This window comes from Hypanus sabinus, chromosome 16 (assembly GCF_030144855.1).
Source record: "Hypanus sabinus isolate sHypSab1 chromosome 16, sHypSab1.hap1, whole genome shotgun sequence".
NCBI classification, from domain to species: Eukaryota; Metazoa; Chordata; class Chondrichthyes; order Myliobatiformes; family Dasyatidae; genus Hypanus; species Hypanus sabinus.
In genome coordinates, this window is record NC_082721.1 from 8,485,156 (window position 1) to 8,503,398 (window position 18,243).

The 18,243-nt window shown below is 46.2% G+C and overlaps 1 protein-coding gene across 2 annotated transcripts in view; it reads right to left on the minus strand.

Moving 5' to 3' along the window:
* Nucleotides 1–18,243, minus strand: part of LOC132405981 (PDZ domain-containing protein GIPC1-like) — a 98,099-nt gene that overhangs the window by 24,336 nt on the left and 55,520 nt on the right. For both annotated transcript variants that reach the window (XM_059991073.1, XM_059991072.1), the window contains exon 4: nt 1,400–1,512. In XM_059991073.1, the coding sequence (XP_059847056.1) occupies nt 1,400–1,512 (113 nt within the window). The remainder of the gene's footprint in view (nt 1–1,399; nt 1,513–18,243) is intronic.

The following is an 18,243-nucleotide window of genomic DNA, read 5'->3' on the forward strand; positions in this document are numbered from 1 at the left end:
GAAGGCAATCATGTAAATAACAAAAATGATATAAATTAAAACAACTGAGAACATGAGTTGTAAAGTCCTTGAAATTGAGTCTTTTGGCTTGAGGAGTCAGTTCAGTGTTGAGGTGAGGGAAGTTGCCCCACTGGTTCAGGAGCCTGATGGTTGTGGGCTAATCACTGTTCCTGATCCTGGTGGTGTGGGACTTAAGGCTGTTGTACCTCCGTCCCGATGGCAGCAGTGAGTAAGTGAGAGTACAGAGGAGGACCTGAAGAGGTTGTGGGAGGATGACCATGAAACTTAGGAGCAGAATTAGGCCATTCTGCACGTCTGCTCCACCACTCCATCATGGCTGATTTATTACCCGTCTCAAAACAATTTTCCACATTCTCCTTTAAACCTTTGATGCCCTTACTAATCTAAAAGCTATCCTTGAATCTCCACTTTAAATATACCCAATGGCTTGGCCTTCACAGTCATCTGTGACAATAAATTTAACACATTCACCACCATCTGGCTAAATATATTCCACCTCCTCTCTGTTTTAAAGCTATATTCATCTATTTTGAGGCTGTGCTTTCTGGTCCTAAACTCCACCATTACAGGAAACATCCTTTCTACATCCACACTATCTAGGCCTTTCAATATCTTGTGGACATGTGATTGAGCGACAACAAGGTGGCTGGAATATAATTGGTAAAAAAATTGAAGGCAAAAGATGAAGGCAAGAGAAAAGCAGAGCGTTGATAGATTAGATTGTTTTAATGTTTTTGTCTCACATCCAGGTATAACAAACAATTAGGAAGGAAAATGATACACTCAGTTGCCACTTTATTCGGTATACCTGCTTATTAATGCAAATATCTAATCAGCCAATCATGTGGCAACAACTTAATGCATAAAAGCATGCAGACATGGTCAAGAGGTCCAGTTGTTGTTCAGACCAAACATCAGAATGGGGAAGAAATGTGATCTAAGTGACTTTGACCATTGAATGATTGGTGGTGCTAGATGGGGTGGTTCAAGTATCTCAGAAACTGCTGATCTACTTGGATTTTCACACACAAGTCGCTAGAGTTTATAGAGAATGGTGTGGAAAACAAAAAAAAAATCCAGTGAATGGCATTTCTGTGGGTGAAAACACCTTGTTAATGAGAGAGGTCAGAGGAGAATGGCCGGACTGGTTCAAGCTGACAGGAAGGCGACAGTAACTCAAATAACCACACGTTACAACAGTGGTGTGCAGAAGAGCATCTCTGAAAGCACATGTCAAACCTTGAAGTGGATGGGCTACAGCAGAAGACCACAAGATGTACCTAATAAAGTGGCCACTGAGTGTAGGTCTCAGTGACATTTCATCCACTTATTTCCATGTCCGATTTGTGCATGTTATTGTGACTATATTATCACTTACAGCCTCTTCCACGGTTGCAGAGCCTTTTGACCTTAAACGCAAGGTTTCCCGTCCGCTTCCGACCTTTCCTTCACCTGCGGACTTACCACATTTTGTCCTTCGAGCGATCATATCTGCAAAGTTCAGAGAAAAAAAGTTATTGCAAAAACAAATCAGAGAACAAGCAGTGGTAATGGTTCAGCACCAAGTCCTGCTTATATTGTTTATCAGCTGTCAGAACTGTAGAAGATGTAGCATAAAAGAAGATAACAAACCCTGGGTTTCTCTGCACTGTCAATAGAAAGCAAAATGAGTGGCTAACGCATCCACTTTATGCTGTCAAATTAAAGCCATAAGAAATAGGGTCAGAGTTAGGCTATTCAACCCATCAGTCTTCTCCACCATTCTACCATGCCTGATTTATTTTCCCTCTCAACTCCATTCTCCTACCTTCTCCCTGTAACCTTTGACGTAACAGTCAGGGTGGTTAGCCCTGAGCTGAACCCCCTGCACCAGACTCTCAGTCTGGTCTCTGCCCTTTGACCTGTTTGGTGTGGGTGACCCTACCAAGAGTCAAACACAAAGCTCTGACTCTACTCAACCTAGCTCTCCAGGTCATTGAAGTACTTAAGCCTCTAAAGTTACGGTCCTCTTGGAGGATTTCTGCATTCTGCTGGACTTAATGATGTCTTCAATAAGGAACTTAACCTGTAGAACTCTTAGCTGGCCCAACTTCTTCTTATAACCCAGTCCCTCAAGACCCAGCAATGTCCTTGTAAATCTTTTCTGCACTTGATGGCTCTTTCCCGCAGCAGAGTGACCAAAACTGAACATAAAGCTCCAGATCTGGTCTCCCCAAAATCTTGTACAACTGCTTCTCCCTGCATCTATCCTCAATGCTATTTTCCAATCTCTTGTTCACCCTTAAACCCTTAAACTCTTTCTCTGGTTTCTGGTATCCCGCTATACAAGTTCCTTGGAGCTACTTTTAGTTTACTTAATTTCAAGAGAACTAGAATATAAAAGCAAGGATAGGTGCCAAGGCTTTACCAGGCACCTATCAGCCTTCTCCTTCCCACCCTCCCCCCACCTGCTCCCTCCTTCTTCAGTCCTGACGAAGGGTCTCGGCCCGAAACGTTGACTGTTCGTTTCCACGGATGCTGCCCGACCTGCTGAGTTTCTCCGGCATGTTGTCCACGTTGCTTGGACCACAGCATCTGCAGTGCACTTTGCGTTTACCAGGCATTGGTCAGCCCACATGTGGAGAATTGTGAGCAGTTTTGGGCCCCTTATCTAAGAGAGGGTGTGCTGGATCCGGGAAGGTTTACAAAAATGATATCGGGAATGAAAAGGCTAATGTATGAGGGGCATTTGAATGCTCTGGGCTTGTACTTGTTGGAGTTTAGAAGAATGGGGGGGGGGGTTGTTATTGAAACCTATTGAATTTATTGAAAAGCTTAGACAGAGTGGACATGGAGAGGATGTTTCAAATAGTGGGGAGTCTAGGCCCAGAGGGCACAGAGGCAGAATACAAGCAGTGAAGAATCTTTCTACATCTGAGTGGCCAAAGACAGGCGGATGAAGGACATTCATTGCTGCCTATACACCAACAGGCATAATGGGCAGTAAGTGCAGATATTACTTACAAAGATGTTGCTAGAACATAAGGGACTGCGTTGTAAGGAGATGTTGGGCCACACTGATGGGAGGCCTGATGAAAGTGTATAAAACCATAAGAGCCAGAGATAGTCAGCGTGCGCTGTCTTTTCCCCTGAAATCAACAACTAGAGGGCACAGGTCTAAGGTGAAAGGTGAAAGATTTAATAGTGAGGGGTGACCTCTTCACACAGAATGAGTTGCTGGAAGAAGTGGTTGAGGCAGGTGCAATAACAAAATTGAAAAGACCTTTGTACAGCTGTATGGATGGGAAAGGATTAGAGGGATATGAGTCATGAGGTCCAGATACACGGTTCTCAGAAATGTCGACAATTCTGTTCCTCCCACCTAATCTTCCCAGCTCATCAGTTCCTCCATCCATTTGCTGTCCTTCTGAACCAAAATCTCCCACCAGCCCAGCCATTCTGAATTCCCCTTACCCCAAAGTTCAGAGTTCAAAGGCAATTTATTATCAAAGTACATATCCAGAGCTGAAATACATTTTCTTTCAGTTACACTCAATCAATCCAATAAGCATGATAGAATCAATGAGAGACCAACTGGGTGTGCAACCAGTGTGCAAAAACAAAAAGAAAAAAAAAGAAATCATAATCAATCAATAAATAAATAGATAGATATATAGATAGATAGATAGATAGATAGAAAGATAGATAGATAGATAGATAGATAGATAGATAGATAAATAAATAAATAGAGATAGATAGATAGATAGATAGATATTGAGAACTTGAGATGAAGAGTCCTTGAAAGTGAGTCCATAGGTTGTGGGAGCAGTTCAGTGATGGGGTGAGTGAAGTTGGTTTAAGAGCCTAATAGTTGAGAGGTAATAACGTTACCTGAGGCTCCTGTACCTCCTTCCCGATGGCAGCAGTGAGAAGAGAGCATAACCTGGGTGGTGGGGATCCCTGATGAGGGATGCTACTTTCCTGCAATAACACTCTGTGTTGATGTGCTCAATGGTGGGGAAGGCTTTACCCATAATGGACTAGGCCATATCCACTAATTTTTGTAGGATATCCCATTCCACACTGGCCATCCTTGCATTCCCTCCTAACTCACTCTACTGCACATGCTAGCTGATCCCTCCTCCTTCCCTTCTCCCATGGTCCACTTTCCTCTCCTATCAGAATTCTTCTTCTTCAGCCCTTTCCCTTTTCCACCTATCACCACCTGGCTTCTTGCTTCATTTTATTTAGAGGTGCAGTGCGGAGTAGGCCTTTCGGCCCTTCAGGCTACACCACCCCAGAAACCCCAGGCAACCCCAATTTAACTCTAGCATAATTTTGGGACTATTTACAATAACCAATTAATCTATCCAATACGTCTTTGGGCTGTGGGAGGAAACCAGAGCACCCAGGGAAAACCCAGCATTTCACAGAATCTCCATACAGAGGCCGCCAGAATTGAATTCTGAACTCTGATGCTCTGAACTGTAGAAGCATCGCACTAAGCACTTTGCTACCATTCCCCGCCCCCCCCCACTTCCCCACCCACTCACCTTCCCCTCACCCGCCAACTTGTACTTCTTCTCCTCCCCCAACTTCTTATTCTGGCCTCTTCCCCCTTCCTTTCCAGTCCTGATGAGGAGTCATAGCCCTTAATGTTGACTATTTATTCCCCATCGATGCTGCCTGACTTGCTGAGTTCCTCCAGCATTATATGTGCGTTGATCCGGATTTCCAAAATCTGCAGAATCTCTTGTGTTTCTGAAGAAAGTATCTAAGATCTGTGAAATGAGGGCAGATGGGGGAGACAAGATACACCTCATATTCTGTCTGGTAGCCTCCAACCTGATGGTATGAATGTCGATTTTTCTAGCCCAGTAATTTCTCCCGTTCCCCCCTCCTCTCTTTTCCCATTCCCCACTCTGGTGACCCTCTCATTCCTTCTCATCGCCTCACCTCCCCATTACCTTTCTTTGTTTCCCCTCCTCCTTCCCCTTCTCCAGTGGTCCACTGTCCTCTCCTATCAGATTCACTCTTCTTGAACCTTTTATCTCTTCCACCTATCATCTCCCAGTTTCTTACTTCATCCTCTTCCCCTCGACCTGGTCCCACCTATCACCAGCCAGCGTGTTCTCCTTTCCCGCCCCCCCATATTCTTACTTTGGCTGCTTTGCCCTTTCCTTTCCAGTCTTGATGAAAGGCTTTGGCCTTTAACCTTGACTGTTTATTTCCCTCCATAGAAGCTGCCTGACCCTCCAGCATTTTGTCTGTGTTCCAGCATCTGCAGAATCTCTTGTGTTTATGAACTGGCACCCTCTGACTTGCTCTGAGCCTAGCCTCATTTCTCCATGTCATAGCCCATTCCTTGGCTTTCCCGCTCTTCAGATCAGTTTATTGTTATATACAGTACTTTATATACAGTCTTAGGCACATATATAGTCCTGTAGTAATTTTATGAATTGCACTGTACTGCTGCCACAAAAAGACACAGATGTGAGTGATGATAAACTTGATTCTGATATGGGTCTGTATTGTGGACTGAGAGTGGGAAGGGGAGTCACGGTTGGGAAAAGGGGAAGGGAGAGGGGAGGGAGCAGGAAGCACCAGAGAGATATTCAGAATTATCAAAACACTGATTGTTTGGTATCAAAAGATCTTGCTTGGGGTCTCAAGGCTGGGTGTGTCTACATGTGTGCCATCTCTCACCCCTGGCTCTCCCCTGTCACCTGTCCCACAACCTGCCGTGGCACCTCACCTTAGCTCCCGCTTGATTTACAAACTCATTCTCTGCTCCATGCTGACAAATCCAGTTCTCTAGAAAAGTCTTTGGCACCCTAGCTATATATACAGTATGTGCCTCAGACTTTTGCACGGTGCAAGATGACAGGGTGCATTGGTGCCCTCTCCTTTGTTCACCCTCCACAGCCTCTGCTACTTTTATAAAATTATATCTGAATGTCCCTGGACAAAGTGAATTGCTACAGGTCACCAGTGTGTACTATCACATACAACAGCCTAGGCTCACTTGCAAGACATGCCTGTATGTTTTTTTCATTTGCCATGGTGGTCCCAAGCCCGGCTGCGAAAGGAGGAGGGTTGTGCGCGGGGCTAGCAATCCCATCAGGTAAAATCCCAGTGTTACAGAAACACCAACAGAAGCTCCAAAGACCTCATCTCTGGGAGAGGAAGGACGTTCACCTAGAAGGCGTATGGTGAGACCTGCTTGTCCATGGAAGCTGCTGGGCTGATCGACCTTCTATCATCCAGGACCATCACCAGACTGGCCCAGGACAGGGGATGCTGTTGAGCTGCAGTTGGTGGCCAACGCTCCTATAGGGATCACAGGGTTAACTATCTAATTGCTTGGGAAATCTTCAGCTTATTATCAACCTCTGTTTATTATTCACCTCTGGTAACAACTGCCTTTTGTCCCTAAACATTGCAAGAGTCTATTGCCATAATTAGTCTTGTAGTAACTTTATTAACTCAGCCAGTCTTCCATTACTTCTCATTAGTTGAGCAACACACTTCCATTTTCGCATGAAGTCACACGACTTCAGACTAAAGTGACTTTCATCAAAAAAAAAGTTGCTCTTTTTTTTTACCTGGATTTGTTGGGGATCAGAAGGTTTCTCGTGACATTATACACTCATTGGCCACTTCAATTAGGAACCTCCTGTAACTAATAAAGTGGCCAGTGAGTGCATGTTTGTGGTCTTCTGCTGCTGTAGCCCATCCACTTCAAGGTTCAATGTGTTGTGTATTCTGCATGACCACATGGTCATTTGAGTTACTGTCGTCTTCCTGTCAGCTTGAATTATTCTGGCCATTCTCCTCTGACCTCTCTCATTAACAAGGCACTTTCACCCACAGAACTTCCACTTGAGCAGGGGCTCTTAACCTAGGGTTTATGAATCCCTCGGGAGACCATGGATAGATTCTAGGGGGTCTGTGAACTTGGATGGGAAAAAAATTACATTTTTATTTTCACTAACCTCTGACTGAAATTTAGCATTTCCTTCAATTATGTATGTAGGCAACAAACCGCAGTAGTATAAACAGTATCTGTGACTTTGTCACCAATAGAAATCACAGAGATTTCCATATCACATCACAGTTGTTACAAACACCTCAAAATATCGCTTACAGCACACTCATCACTACTTCAAATTACCGTAGTTACTAGACTCACCGCTAGATCGAACGCGATTGCAGTCTTCCTGTCTGCAGGTACTCGTGTGACGTAGCTGATCATCTATCAGGCAGCCCCGTTCCCAGATGTCACTCAGCCACCAAACGTGGTCACATGCTCTCACGTTTGTGACCCAGACATCCGGATTACTCTCCATTATTCCTGATCTACAATTGCTTGTTGATCAATGTGTAGAAGGAGGTGAGTTGATTTTATTGTTTGTTAAAGGTTTGCAAAACTGGACCGTTCGAATGAGAATTATTTACTCTCTGTAAGACCTCATGACCTTTCGTGATATCACGTGGCTCCATGTGCAACAATAACTGTATTCCAGGAAGGACACAATGCCTGGGCTACTGCTGTAATCCTTGTGTGCATCCAAGTATCTAGAAACGATTACAACTTCGGATAAATTGCAAAACCTGCCTTATTTTACTTACTTGGCAGTGTGGCGACCCACTTCCCAGCGCACTCGAACCGGCTCACAAAGCGGCACGCGCCGGCATAGAGGCCGGTCCCAAAGAGGGCGCCAAGCCTGCTTCACCAGCAAGGGGAAAAGCCCGCGCGCGGGACGGGACTGTGAATACACGTCCCCTACAGCATTCCGGCCCGGGGAGGGTGGGAACAGGAAGGCTTTAAAGCGAGGCCGCAAAGTTTGAATAAACCTCTTTTGCAACTGCAGCTCACCGACTACGTGTCGTTATTTCAGCGCTGCGTGTAGCACACCGCTACAATTGGTGACCCCGACAGCCCAAACGATATTTGGACCAGAGATGAACGACGCCGCATCTGTTCATGCAGTTTCGTTAAAACTGCCAAGCTTCTGGACGCTGTGACCTCACCTATGGTTCCAGCAAGCAGAAGCCCAATTCCACATTCGGCAGATAACCTCGGATGCCACACGTTACTACTACGTGGTGACCTCCCTCGACCAGGAGACAGCCGCCCAGGTTGAGGAGTTCATACAGTCACCCCCAGCGGACGGCAAATACACAGAATTCAAAGCGCTGCTCATAAGGACTTTCGGACTCTCACAGCGCGAGCGAGCTGCCCGCTTACTGCACCTGGATGGTTTGGGGGACAGGGCACCATAGGCTTTGATGAATGAGATGCTGTCCCTGGCTGGAGGTCACAAGCCCTGCCTCATGTTTGAGCAGGCGTTCCTGGAGCAGCTGCCCAAGGACATGCACCTGCTGCTGTCCGACGCGGATTTCAGCGACCCCCAGAAGGTGGCGGCCTGGGCAGATGTGCTGTGGAAAGCCAAGAAGGAGAGTGGGGTGTCCGTCGCACAGATCACCAGGCCACGCTCCCAGCAGCAAACCAGACCAGGCCCAGCCGCAGAGCCCGCTAACCCCAGAGGCAGGGGTGAGGAAACCAACGAACAATAGTGCTTCTACCACCAGTGGTGGGGCACAGAAGCCCGCTGCTGTAGCCTGCTCTGCAAGTTCCTGGGAAACGCCAGGGCCAGCCGCTGCTGATGGCTACGGCGGCTGGCCATCGGGATAGCCTCCTGTATGTCTGGGACAAGCAGTCGGGACGCCGTTTTTTGGTCGACACTGGAGCCGAGATTAGCGTCTTACCTCCGACGAGTTACGACACCCGCTACAGAGAACCGGGTCCCACCCTGAAGGCCGTGAATGGCAGCACAGTAAGGAGCTACGGCACCCGTACGGTGTAGCTACAGTTCGGCTCCAGCTGGTTCACATGGGACTTCACACTGGCCGCCATAGCCCAACTGCTCCTGGGAGCGGATTTTTTGCGAGCTCACAGCCTACTGGTCGACCTGCCAAGGAAGAGACTGGTCCACGCCGAGACCTTTCAGACGTTCTCCCTGGATGAAGCCCAGTTGCCGGCCCCTCACCTCGGCTCCATCACGCTGTCCGACAACGACTTCACCAGAGTCCTGGCAGATTTCCCATCGGTTCTGACACCGCAGTTCACGGCAGCCATGCCCCGACACGGCGTACAGCACCACATCCCGACACAAGGACCAACCCTTCACGCCCGTGCTCGAAGGCTTCCCTCGGACAAGTTCCGACCGGCGAAGGAGGAGTTCAAGAGGATGGAGGAATTGGGGATCGTACGGAGGTCCGACAGCCCATGGGCCTCCCCCCTGCACATGGTGCCCAAAGCAACAGGAGGCTGGAGACCATGCGGCGACTACTGCAGGCTGAACGAGGCTACCACACCGGACCGCTACCCTGTGCCGCACATTCAGACTTTGCAGCAAACCTACGTGGCGCACTGATCTTCTCCAAGGTAGACCTCGTCCGGGGATACCATCAAATCCCGATGCATCCGGACAACATCCCCAAAACGGCACTCATCACTCCATTCGGCCTTTTCGAGTTCCTCCGCATGCAGTTTGGCCTAAAGAATGCCGCACAGACGTTTCAGCGGTTAATGGACGCGGTGGGACGCGACCTGGTCTTCGCTTTCATCTACTTGGACGACATCCTCATAGCCAGCAGCAGTCGTCAGGAGCATCTGTCCCACCTCCGTCAACTCTACGCCCGACTGAGTGAATACGGTCTAACAATCAACCCGGCCAAATGCCAGTTCGGGCTCAACACCATCGACTTCCTGGGCCACAGGATTACTAAAGACGGGGCGACCCCTCTGCCCGCTAAGGTAGACGCGGTCCGTCATTTCCCCCGACCCAACACAATCAAAGGCCTTCAGGAATTCGTGGGTATGATGAATTTCTACCACCGCTTCCTCCCTTCAGCTGCCCAAATCATGCGCTCCCTGTTTGCCCTGATGTCGGGTAAGGGCAAGGACATTACCTGGGATGAGGAGTCCGTTAAAACCAAAGACACCTTGGCAAATGCCGCGATGCTAGTGCACCCCAGAATGGACGTCCCTATCACCCTCACAGTGGACGCATCCAACACGGCAGTCGGTCGAGTGCTGGAACAACTCATTGAGGGTCGCTGGCAACCCCTGGTATTTTTCAGCAAACACCTATGACCACCCGAGCTCAAATACAGTGCTTTCGACCGGGAACTGTTGGCGCTATACTTGGCGCAGCCGGTCGAGATTCAGGCACCGTGGCGCTGAGGCAGACCTCCCAAACAGAGTCTGACCCAGACTGAGGTCATTGGGGGGTGTATTGCTGGTTCTGGGGGGGGGGGGTTATGTGGCAACCCACTTCCCAGCGCACTCGAACCAGCTCACAAAGTGGCGCACGCCGGCATTGAGGCCAGTCCCAAAGAGGGTGCCAAGCCTGCTTCACCAGCAAGGGGAAAAGCCCGCGCGCGGGACGGGACTGTGAATACAAGCCCCCTACAGCATTCCCGCCCGGGGAGGGTGGGATCAGGAAGGCTTTAAAGCGAGGCCGCGAAGTTTGAATAAACCTCTTTTGCAACTGCAGCTCACCGACTACTTGTCATTAATTCAGCGCTGCGTGTAGCACACGGCTACAGCATTAACATTTCTTGAATATCCTACACCACCTAATTACAATGTTGATTCATGTCGCACCGCTTTATGGACATACAATCAAACTATGTATACTAGCTGTCTTATGTATTTATATTTATTCTGTGTTTTATTAATATTGTGTTCTTTAACTTTTGTGTTTTTATTTTGTGCTGCATTAACTGGTTCTCTTTTACAGTTGTGGACTGGAAATTACATGAAGCAATCTAGAACCTTATTTGGAGTAAGGCTTTACTCATCTATCACTGATATCAAGTAAGCCACCTAAGAGTTAATGAAGATGTTAAGGGAAGTAGAGCTAAAGGAAAGCAGACGTTTTGGGAAGCAGTGGCGCCTTCTGGATGATGACCCCACGTGGATGAGAGAAACTGTACTTACTGGAACTGTGAGCATCTTAGCCAAATCAAGATTTATTGGCCGGCTTTCAATGGAACATTTCTGTTGTTAATTATAAAACTGATGTAAGTAGTTACCTATAACACATTTAAACATCTGGCCAACAGATGAAGCTAATGTCTCTGCAAAAGAAACCACACATGCTGGTGTTTGGAGCAACAAACAACGTGCTGGAGCAGCTCAGTGGGTCAAGGAACATCTTGGAGGGAAAAAAAGTCTCAGATCGAAATCTTGCATTAGAACCTAATATCGACTTTTCAAAGTTCAAAGTTCAAATTCATTATCAAAGTACCTATGTGTCACCATAGACTGTGCAAAATATCTTGGGCACACATATAGTATACAGCAAGGGTACCTAAGGTTTTTTTCACAGTCATTTTATGTATTGCACTGTTCTGTTGCAGCAAAAAAAAACCTTAAATTCATGACATGTGTGAGTGATAAAAACGTGATTCTGATAAAAACACGATAAAAAAGATGGGTCTCTATTGAGGACTGAGAATGGGAAGGGGGCAGGGAGAGGGGAATCATGGTTGGGAAAAGGAGAAGGGAGAGGGGAGGGAGCGCAAAGCACCAGAGAGACGTTCTGTGATGAATAAATTGTTTGGAGTCAAATGACCTTGCCTGGTGTCTCAGGGCTGGGTGTTTCTGCAACCGTGCCAACCCATTATGTTGCTAACCATTCCACTACATTGTGATACACTAGCATAGAGGCTAGCACGTTTTATTGTACCACTGACTCAGGTTCAATTCCAACTTCAGCCTGCAAAGAGTTTGTACGTTCTCCCTGTGACCAGGCGGGTTTCCTCTGTGTGCTCCAGTTTCCTGCCATAGTCCAAAGACATACCAGTTAGTAGGTTAATTGGTCACTGTCCCATGATTAGACCAGGTTACATTGGGGGCTTTCCAGTAGGTGCAGCTTGAAGGGCTGGAAGAAAGATGCATCTCAACAGTAAGATAAATAAGTAACTCCGCCCCGGCACTCCCCTGCCACCTGTCCTACCCTCTCATGGTGTTCCAACATCACCACAGTGCCCCTGGCACTCCTTCTCTGCCATCTGTCCCCTCCTGTGGCAGCTCTACTCTTGAGGATGAGGATGTTAGGAGAATTCAGGGTGACTTGGATAGGCTGGGTGAGTGGGCAGATACTTGTCTGATGACATTTAATGTGAATAAGTGTGAGGTTATCCACTTTGGGAGTAAGAACAGGAAGGTAGATTATTATCTGAATGGTGTAGTTAGGTAAGGGAGAAATACAAAGAGATCTAGGAGTCCTTGTTCATCAGTCACTGAAGGTGAATAAGCAAGTGCAGCAGGCAGTGAAGAAGGCTAATGGAATGTTGGCCTTTACTGCAAAGGGATTTGAGTACAAGAGCAAGGAAATCCTCTTGCATTTGTACAGAGCCCTGGTGAGACCAAACCTGGAGTATTGTGTACAGTTTTGGTCTCCAGGGTTAAGGAAGGACATCCTGGCTGTAGAGGAAGTGCAGCGTATATTCACAAGGATAATTCCTGGGATGTCAGGACTGTCTTACGCAGAGAGGTTAGAGAGACTGGGCTTGTACACGCTGGAATTAAGGAGATTGAGAGGGGATCTGATTGCAACATATAAGATTATTAAGGGATTGGACAAGATAGAGGCAGGAAATATGTTCCAGATGCTGGGAGAGTCCAGTACCAGAGGGCATGGGTTGAGAATAAGGGGTAGGTCATTTAGGACAGAGTTAAGGAAAAACTTCTTCTCCCAGAGAGTTGTGGGGGTGTGGAATGCACTGCCTCAGAAGGCAGTGGAGGCCAATTCTCTGGATGCTTTCAAGAAGGAGCTAGATAGGTATCTTACGGATAGGGGAATCAAGGGATATGGGGACAAGGCAGGAACTGGGTATTGATAGTAGATGATCTCAGAATGGCGGTGCAGGCTCGAAGGGCTGAATGGTCTACTTCTGCACCTATTGTCTATTGACATTCCCCTGCCCCTGGCTCTCCTGTGCCACCTGTCCCACACCTTCCCATGGCAGTCCACCCTTGCAATTTCCAACAGACCTTGCTCCTGCCAGATTTACAAACTCGATCTCCACTCAATGTTGACAAATACAGACCTGTGCAAAGGTAGGCACCCTGGCTGTATGTGAGTAAGACTTTTGCACGCTGTACTACACTGAGATTCATTTGGCAAAAGCTAGAACTGGAACTGATTTTAAAGCTGGTATCTATTAATGACTTTGCAGAAAGTCCATTTCTTTCCCATCTTGCACAAATCTTAAATACATTTGCATTGCTTTGGATGCTTGAGAAATGACTGAATTTGAATCAGTGCAGGCTGTCTGAAGAGAGGGGAGACAGAGAAGGTATACTGCAGGCACCTCGCCCAGGAAGGCATTAAGTGCATGAAGGACTCGTGTCTTTCTGCACATAACGTGCACATCAATAACAAAAGAATAAATCTGTAGTGTAACATGCTCCCGGAAAGTGGTCTGATTTAATTTCTAAGATATAAAGGCATAGACTATTTTCTAAACAGGGTGCAAATACAGAAATCAGAGGAGAAAGGGGACTTGGGAGTCCTTGTGCAAGATTCCCTACAGGGTAACTTGCAGGTCGAGCGGATGGTAAGGAACCAAACGCAATACCAGCATCCACTTCAATGGAACCAGAATTTAGAAACAAGTTCATAATGCAGAGTCTTCATAAGGTCTTTGTCAGATCACCCTTGGAGCATTGCAAGCAGTTTTGGGCCCAAACCTCAGAAAGGATATACTGGCATTGGAGAGGGTCCCCAGATGGTTTATGAGAATAATCCCATGAATGAAAGGGTTAATGTATGAAGAATATTTGATGGCTCTGGGCCTGTATTTGGTGGAATTTAGAAGAATGAGGGAGGCCTCAGTAAAATCTACTGAATATTGAAAGACCTAGACAGAGTGCACTTAGTGGCAGAGTCCAGCGCCTGAAGGAACAATCTCAGATTAAAAGAATTCCCTTTGGAACAGAGATGAGGGGAATTTCTTTAGACAGAGAATGATGAATATATGGAATTCATTGGGTGTGGAGGCCAAGCCATTGGGTATATTTAAAGCAAGGGTTGTTAGGCACTTAATTAGAAAGTGTGCCAAAGGTTATGAGGAGAAGGCAGGAAATGTGGTTGACAGCCATGATTGAATGGTGGAGCAGATGATGGACTGAATGTCCGCATTCTGCTCCTATGCCTTGTGGTCTTAAATGATGGAGAGGCCTAGAAGCCTGGTCAAAGAAACAACTGCATCAAATTGGCAGCGTTTAATCTGGAAACTCCGTATGTTCCAAGCATATAATTAATTAGAATTATACATTTTTCCTCTAGATTTTTAAATAAGGACTTTAAAATTGTTGAAATGCCTCTGCAGCTAACAAAAAAAACTATACCCTGAAGCACAAACTGTTATATCAACAATTAATTGAATCAATGTGTCTGATATTAGGCAGCAGTCTCACAGTGTTTCAAAAATCGTTATCTTTGTTACATGCTGGGGAAACTCAAATTACTCTTGTTATAATAATGCAACAAAGAACTTAACTGAAATTAATAAAATGCAAAACTGCCTCTAATGATCAAAACATCTGGAAAGTTATTTCTACCCCAAAACTAGTCTGAGCCTTGATACTCTGTGTGCTGCATATAGCTGCTCTTTCTCTGTAGCTATAACACCCTGTTCTGCGTTCTGTATTCCTTTTTACTGTCTCATTGTGGTTATGTTGGCCATGAAGGAATTAAAGTATGGAAGAAAACATCAAACTCGAATGAGTCGAGGTCAGTGGAAGTAGACAAACCAGATGTCTTTGCTCTTGCTGTGTGCTTTTAGGAATGGAGGCCGCCTTTTTGTGAAGCTGCTCTGTAGCATCCATTTTGTGAACTGCTTGACGAACTGATTCTTGCTCTGAAATAATTTAATCAGAGCAATTGAACATGGACACATGGAGTTTCTGCTATTGATCTGCCAAACCTGAAATCACAAGTTTGGTAACTTGTTTTATTATTGTTACTTGTACCGGTTTTGCATGCCATGCATACAGATTATTTCATTACATCGGGGAGAGCTACCGGAGAGAGTTTAAACTAGAATTGCTGAGGAGTGGGAACCGAACTGAAGAGACGGAGGAAGGATCTGATGGCTCACAAATAGGGAAAGCTTGTAGGCAGCGTGAGAGGGAGGATAGGCAAGTGATAGAGAAGAGATGTGTTTAGACCAATGGTTTGAGATGTGCCTATTTTAATGCAAGAAGCATTATCAACAAAGCAGATGAGCTTAGAGCGTGGATCAGTTTTTGGAGCTATGATGTTGTGGCCATTACAGAGACTTGGATGGCTCAGGGGCAGGAATGGCTACTTAGAGTGCCAGGCTATAGATGTTTCAGAAAGGGCAGAGAGGGAGGCAAAAGAGGTGGGGTCGTGGCACTGTTAATCACAGATAGTGTCACGGCTGCAGAAAAGAAGGAAGTCATGGAGGGATTCTCTACTGGGTCTCTGTGGGTGGAAGTTAGAAACAGGAAGGGGTCAATAACTCAAGCAGCACACACAAAATGCTGGTGGAACGCAGCAGGCCAGGCAGCATCTATAGGAAGAAATACAGTTGATGTTTCGGGCCGAGACCCTTCGTCAGGACTAACTGGAAGAAAAGATAGTAAGAGAGTAGAAAGTGGGAGGGGAAGGGGGAAATCTGAAATGATAGGAGAAGACAGGAGGGGGAGGGGTGAAGCTAAGAGCTGGAAAGATGATTGGCAAAAGGGCTACACAGCTGGAGAAGGGAAAGGATCATGGGACGGGAGGATAGTGAGAAAGGAAGGGGGAAGGGAGCACCAAAGGGAGATGGAGAACAGGCAAGGAGTGAGTGTGAGATGGGCAGAGAGAAAAAAAAGGGAGAGAGAAGAAAAAGGGGGGGGGGGGATAAATAAATAAATAACGGATGGGGTAAGAAGGCCGCCCTCTTTCTGCTTTCCACAGGGATTGCTCCCTACGCAACTCCCTTGTCCATTCGTACCCCCATCCCTTCCCACCAATCTCCCTCCTGGCACTTATCCCTGTGAGTGGAACAAGTGCTACACCTGCCCTTACACTTCCTCCCTCTCCACCATTCAGGGCCCCAGACAGTCCTTCCAGGTGAGGCGACACTTCACCTGTGAGTTGGCTGGTGTGATATACTGCATCTGGTGCTCCTGGTGCTGACTTTTATATGTCAGAGAGACCTGACGCAGACTGGGGGACCATTTTGCTGAACACCTACGCTCTGTCCGCCAGAGAAAGCAGGATCTCCCAGTGGCCACACATTTTAATTCCAAATTCTATTCCCATTCCGATATGACTATCCATGGTCACCTCTACTGTCAAGATGAAGCCACACTCAGGTTGGAGGAACAACACCTTATATTCCACCTGGGTAGCCTCCAACCTGATGGCATGAACATTGATTTCTCTAACTTCTGTTACTGCCCCTCCTCCCCTTCTTACCCCATCCCTTATTTACTTAATCCCCCTTTTTTTCTCTTTCTGCCCCTCTCACAATCACTCCTTGCCAGTTGATGAGGAGGAACAATATGTAGATGGAGAGGTCAAAGTGACAAAGACAGGGAGGTGTTAGGTGGAGGTGACAAAGCTAGCTGGCCCCTGAGAGAAACTATATTAAGGCAGAAAAAATCTTTAAGGTATCCAGTCCCTTGAATATTCACCATTAACCACAGTTCCCCTGCCCATTAAAGGTTAATATGATTCGGCAACATATGTAAGTGAAACATTCTTTATGACTTTGGAGGTGGAACTCAGCTTGTAAAAACAGCCAAACTCAAATGAAAGATTCTGCTGCTTTGGATGAAGTGACCATTCTACAACTGCCAGGAGCAATTTGATATGATTAATATTTGTTTTGGTACAAGATGAAGTCCAATAAACAACCTAGAGTATGTGTATGTATAACAGCATGTTACCATATATTTGATTAAAATTCCACTGCATGTATAAACATGTTTTTCCTTTAATGGTGAATATCATATTACATGTAAATAGAGAAACGTTTAGAATTAATTAATACTCTAAATCTGTGCCATTTGACATTTGATGAGGTATTTTTTGATTTTTATTGTTATTATTGGTTTATTACACCCATGTACCAAGATACAGTGAAAACCTTTAGTCACTGTGCCACCCAGTCAGATCATTCCATGCATCATGACAGGATGTCAGTAGCTCCAGTTGAACTTTGTCTTTTTGTGTGTCTCCACCTAGCCATCAGTCTGTGGTTTTGTATTACCATCTGCTCCTGTCCCCGCTCCTGCTCTACTCCGGCCCCTGTATCACTGAGTACTCTGCCTCTCACCTGTTTCTCATTATTACCTGTATTGCTGCCACTTCTGTCTCACGGTGCTCCACCTATCACCTGCCTCTCTGTTTATTGCTCAGTGTATTTCAGTCCTGTGTTTTCACCTGTTTGTTGCTAGATTGTGCCAATGAATTTTCCTTTCCAGCATTTGTATCTGTACTCTGTCTGTCTGAATATTGACTCTGTCTGTTTCCCGATTCTGGTTTTTGTATTTCTCTGGATGTTTTGATCTCTGCCCGCACTTTGACGCCAACTTTGTTTGCACCTGGGGATTTGTTACTCAGTTAATATCACTGTGTGCACAGTACTGGGTCTGCGATTGGAGCCCTGCTCCAGTGTCCTGACACAGGACCATAAAAAGACTGCAGAAGGTTGTGGACACAGTGGAGCACATCACAGAAACCAGCATTCCTTCCATGGAGTCTGCCTACACTTCCCAGTGCCTCAGTAAAGCAACCATCATAATCAAAGACCCCACATACTCAGGACATTCTCTCTTCCCTCCCCCATTTCACAGAGGATACAAAAGCACCACCAGGCTCAAAGGCAGCTATATGTTTCCCCAGAATAATACAATGGTCTTGACCTCACAATCTCCCTCATTATGGCCTCACACCTTATTGACTACTTGCACTGTACTTTCTCTACAGTTGTTACATTTTATTCTGGATTCTGCTGTTTTTTTCCTTGTGCTACCTCCATGTACTGATAGAAACATAGAAAACCCACAGCACAATACAGGCCCATCGGCCCACAATGCTGTGCCAAACATTTACTTACTTTAGAAATTATCTAGGGTTACCCATAGCCCTCTATTTTTCTAAGCTCCATGTACCTGTCCAGGAGTCTCTTAAAAGACCCTATTGT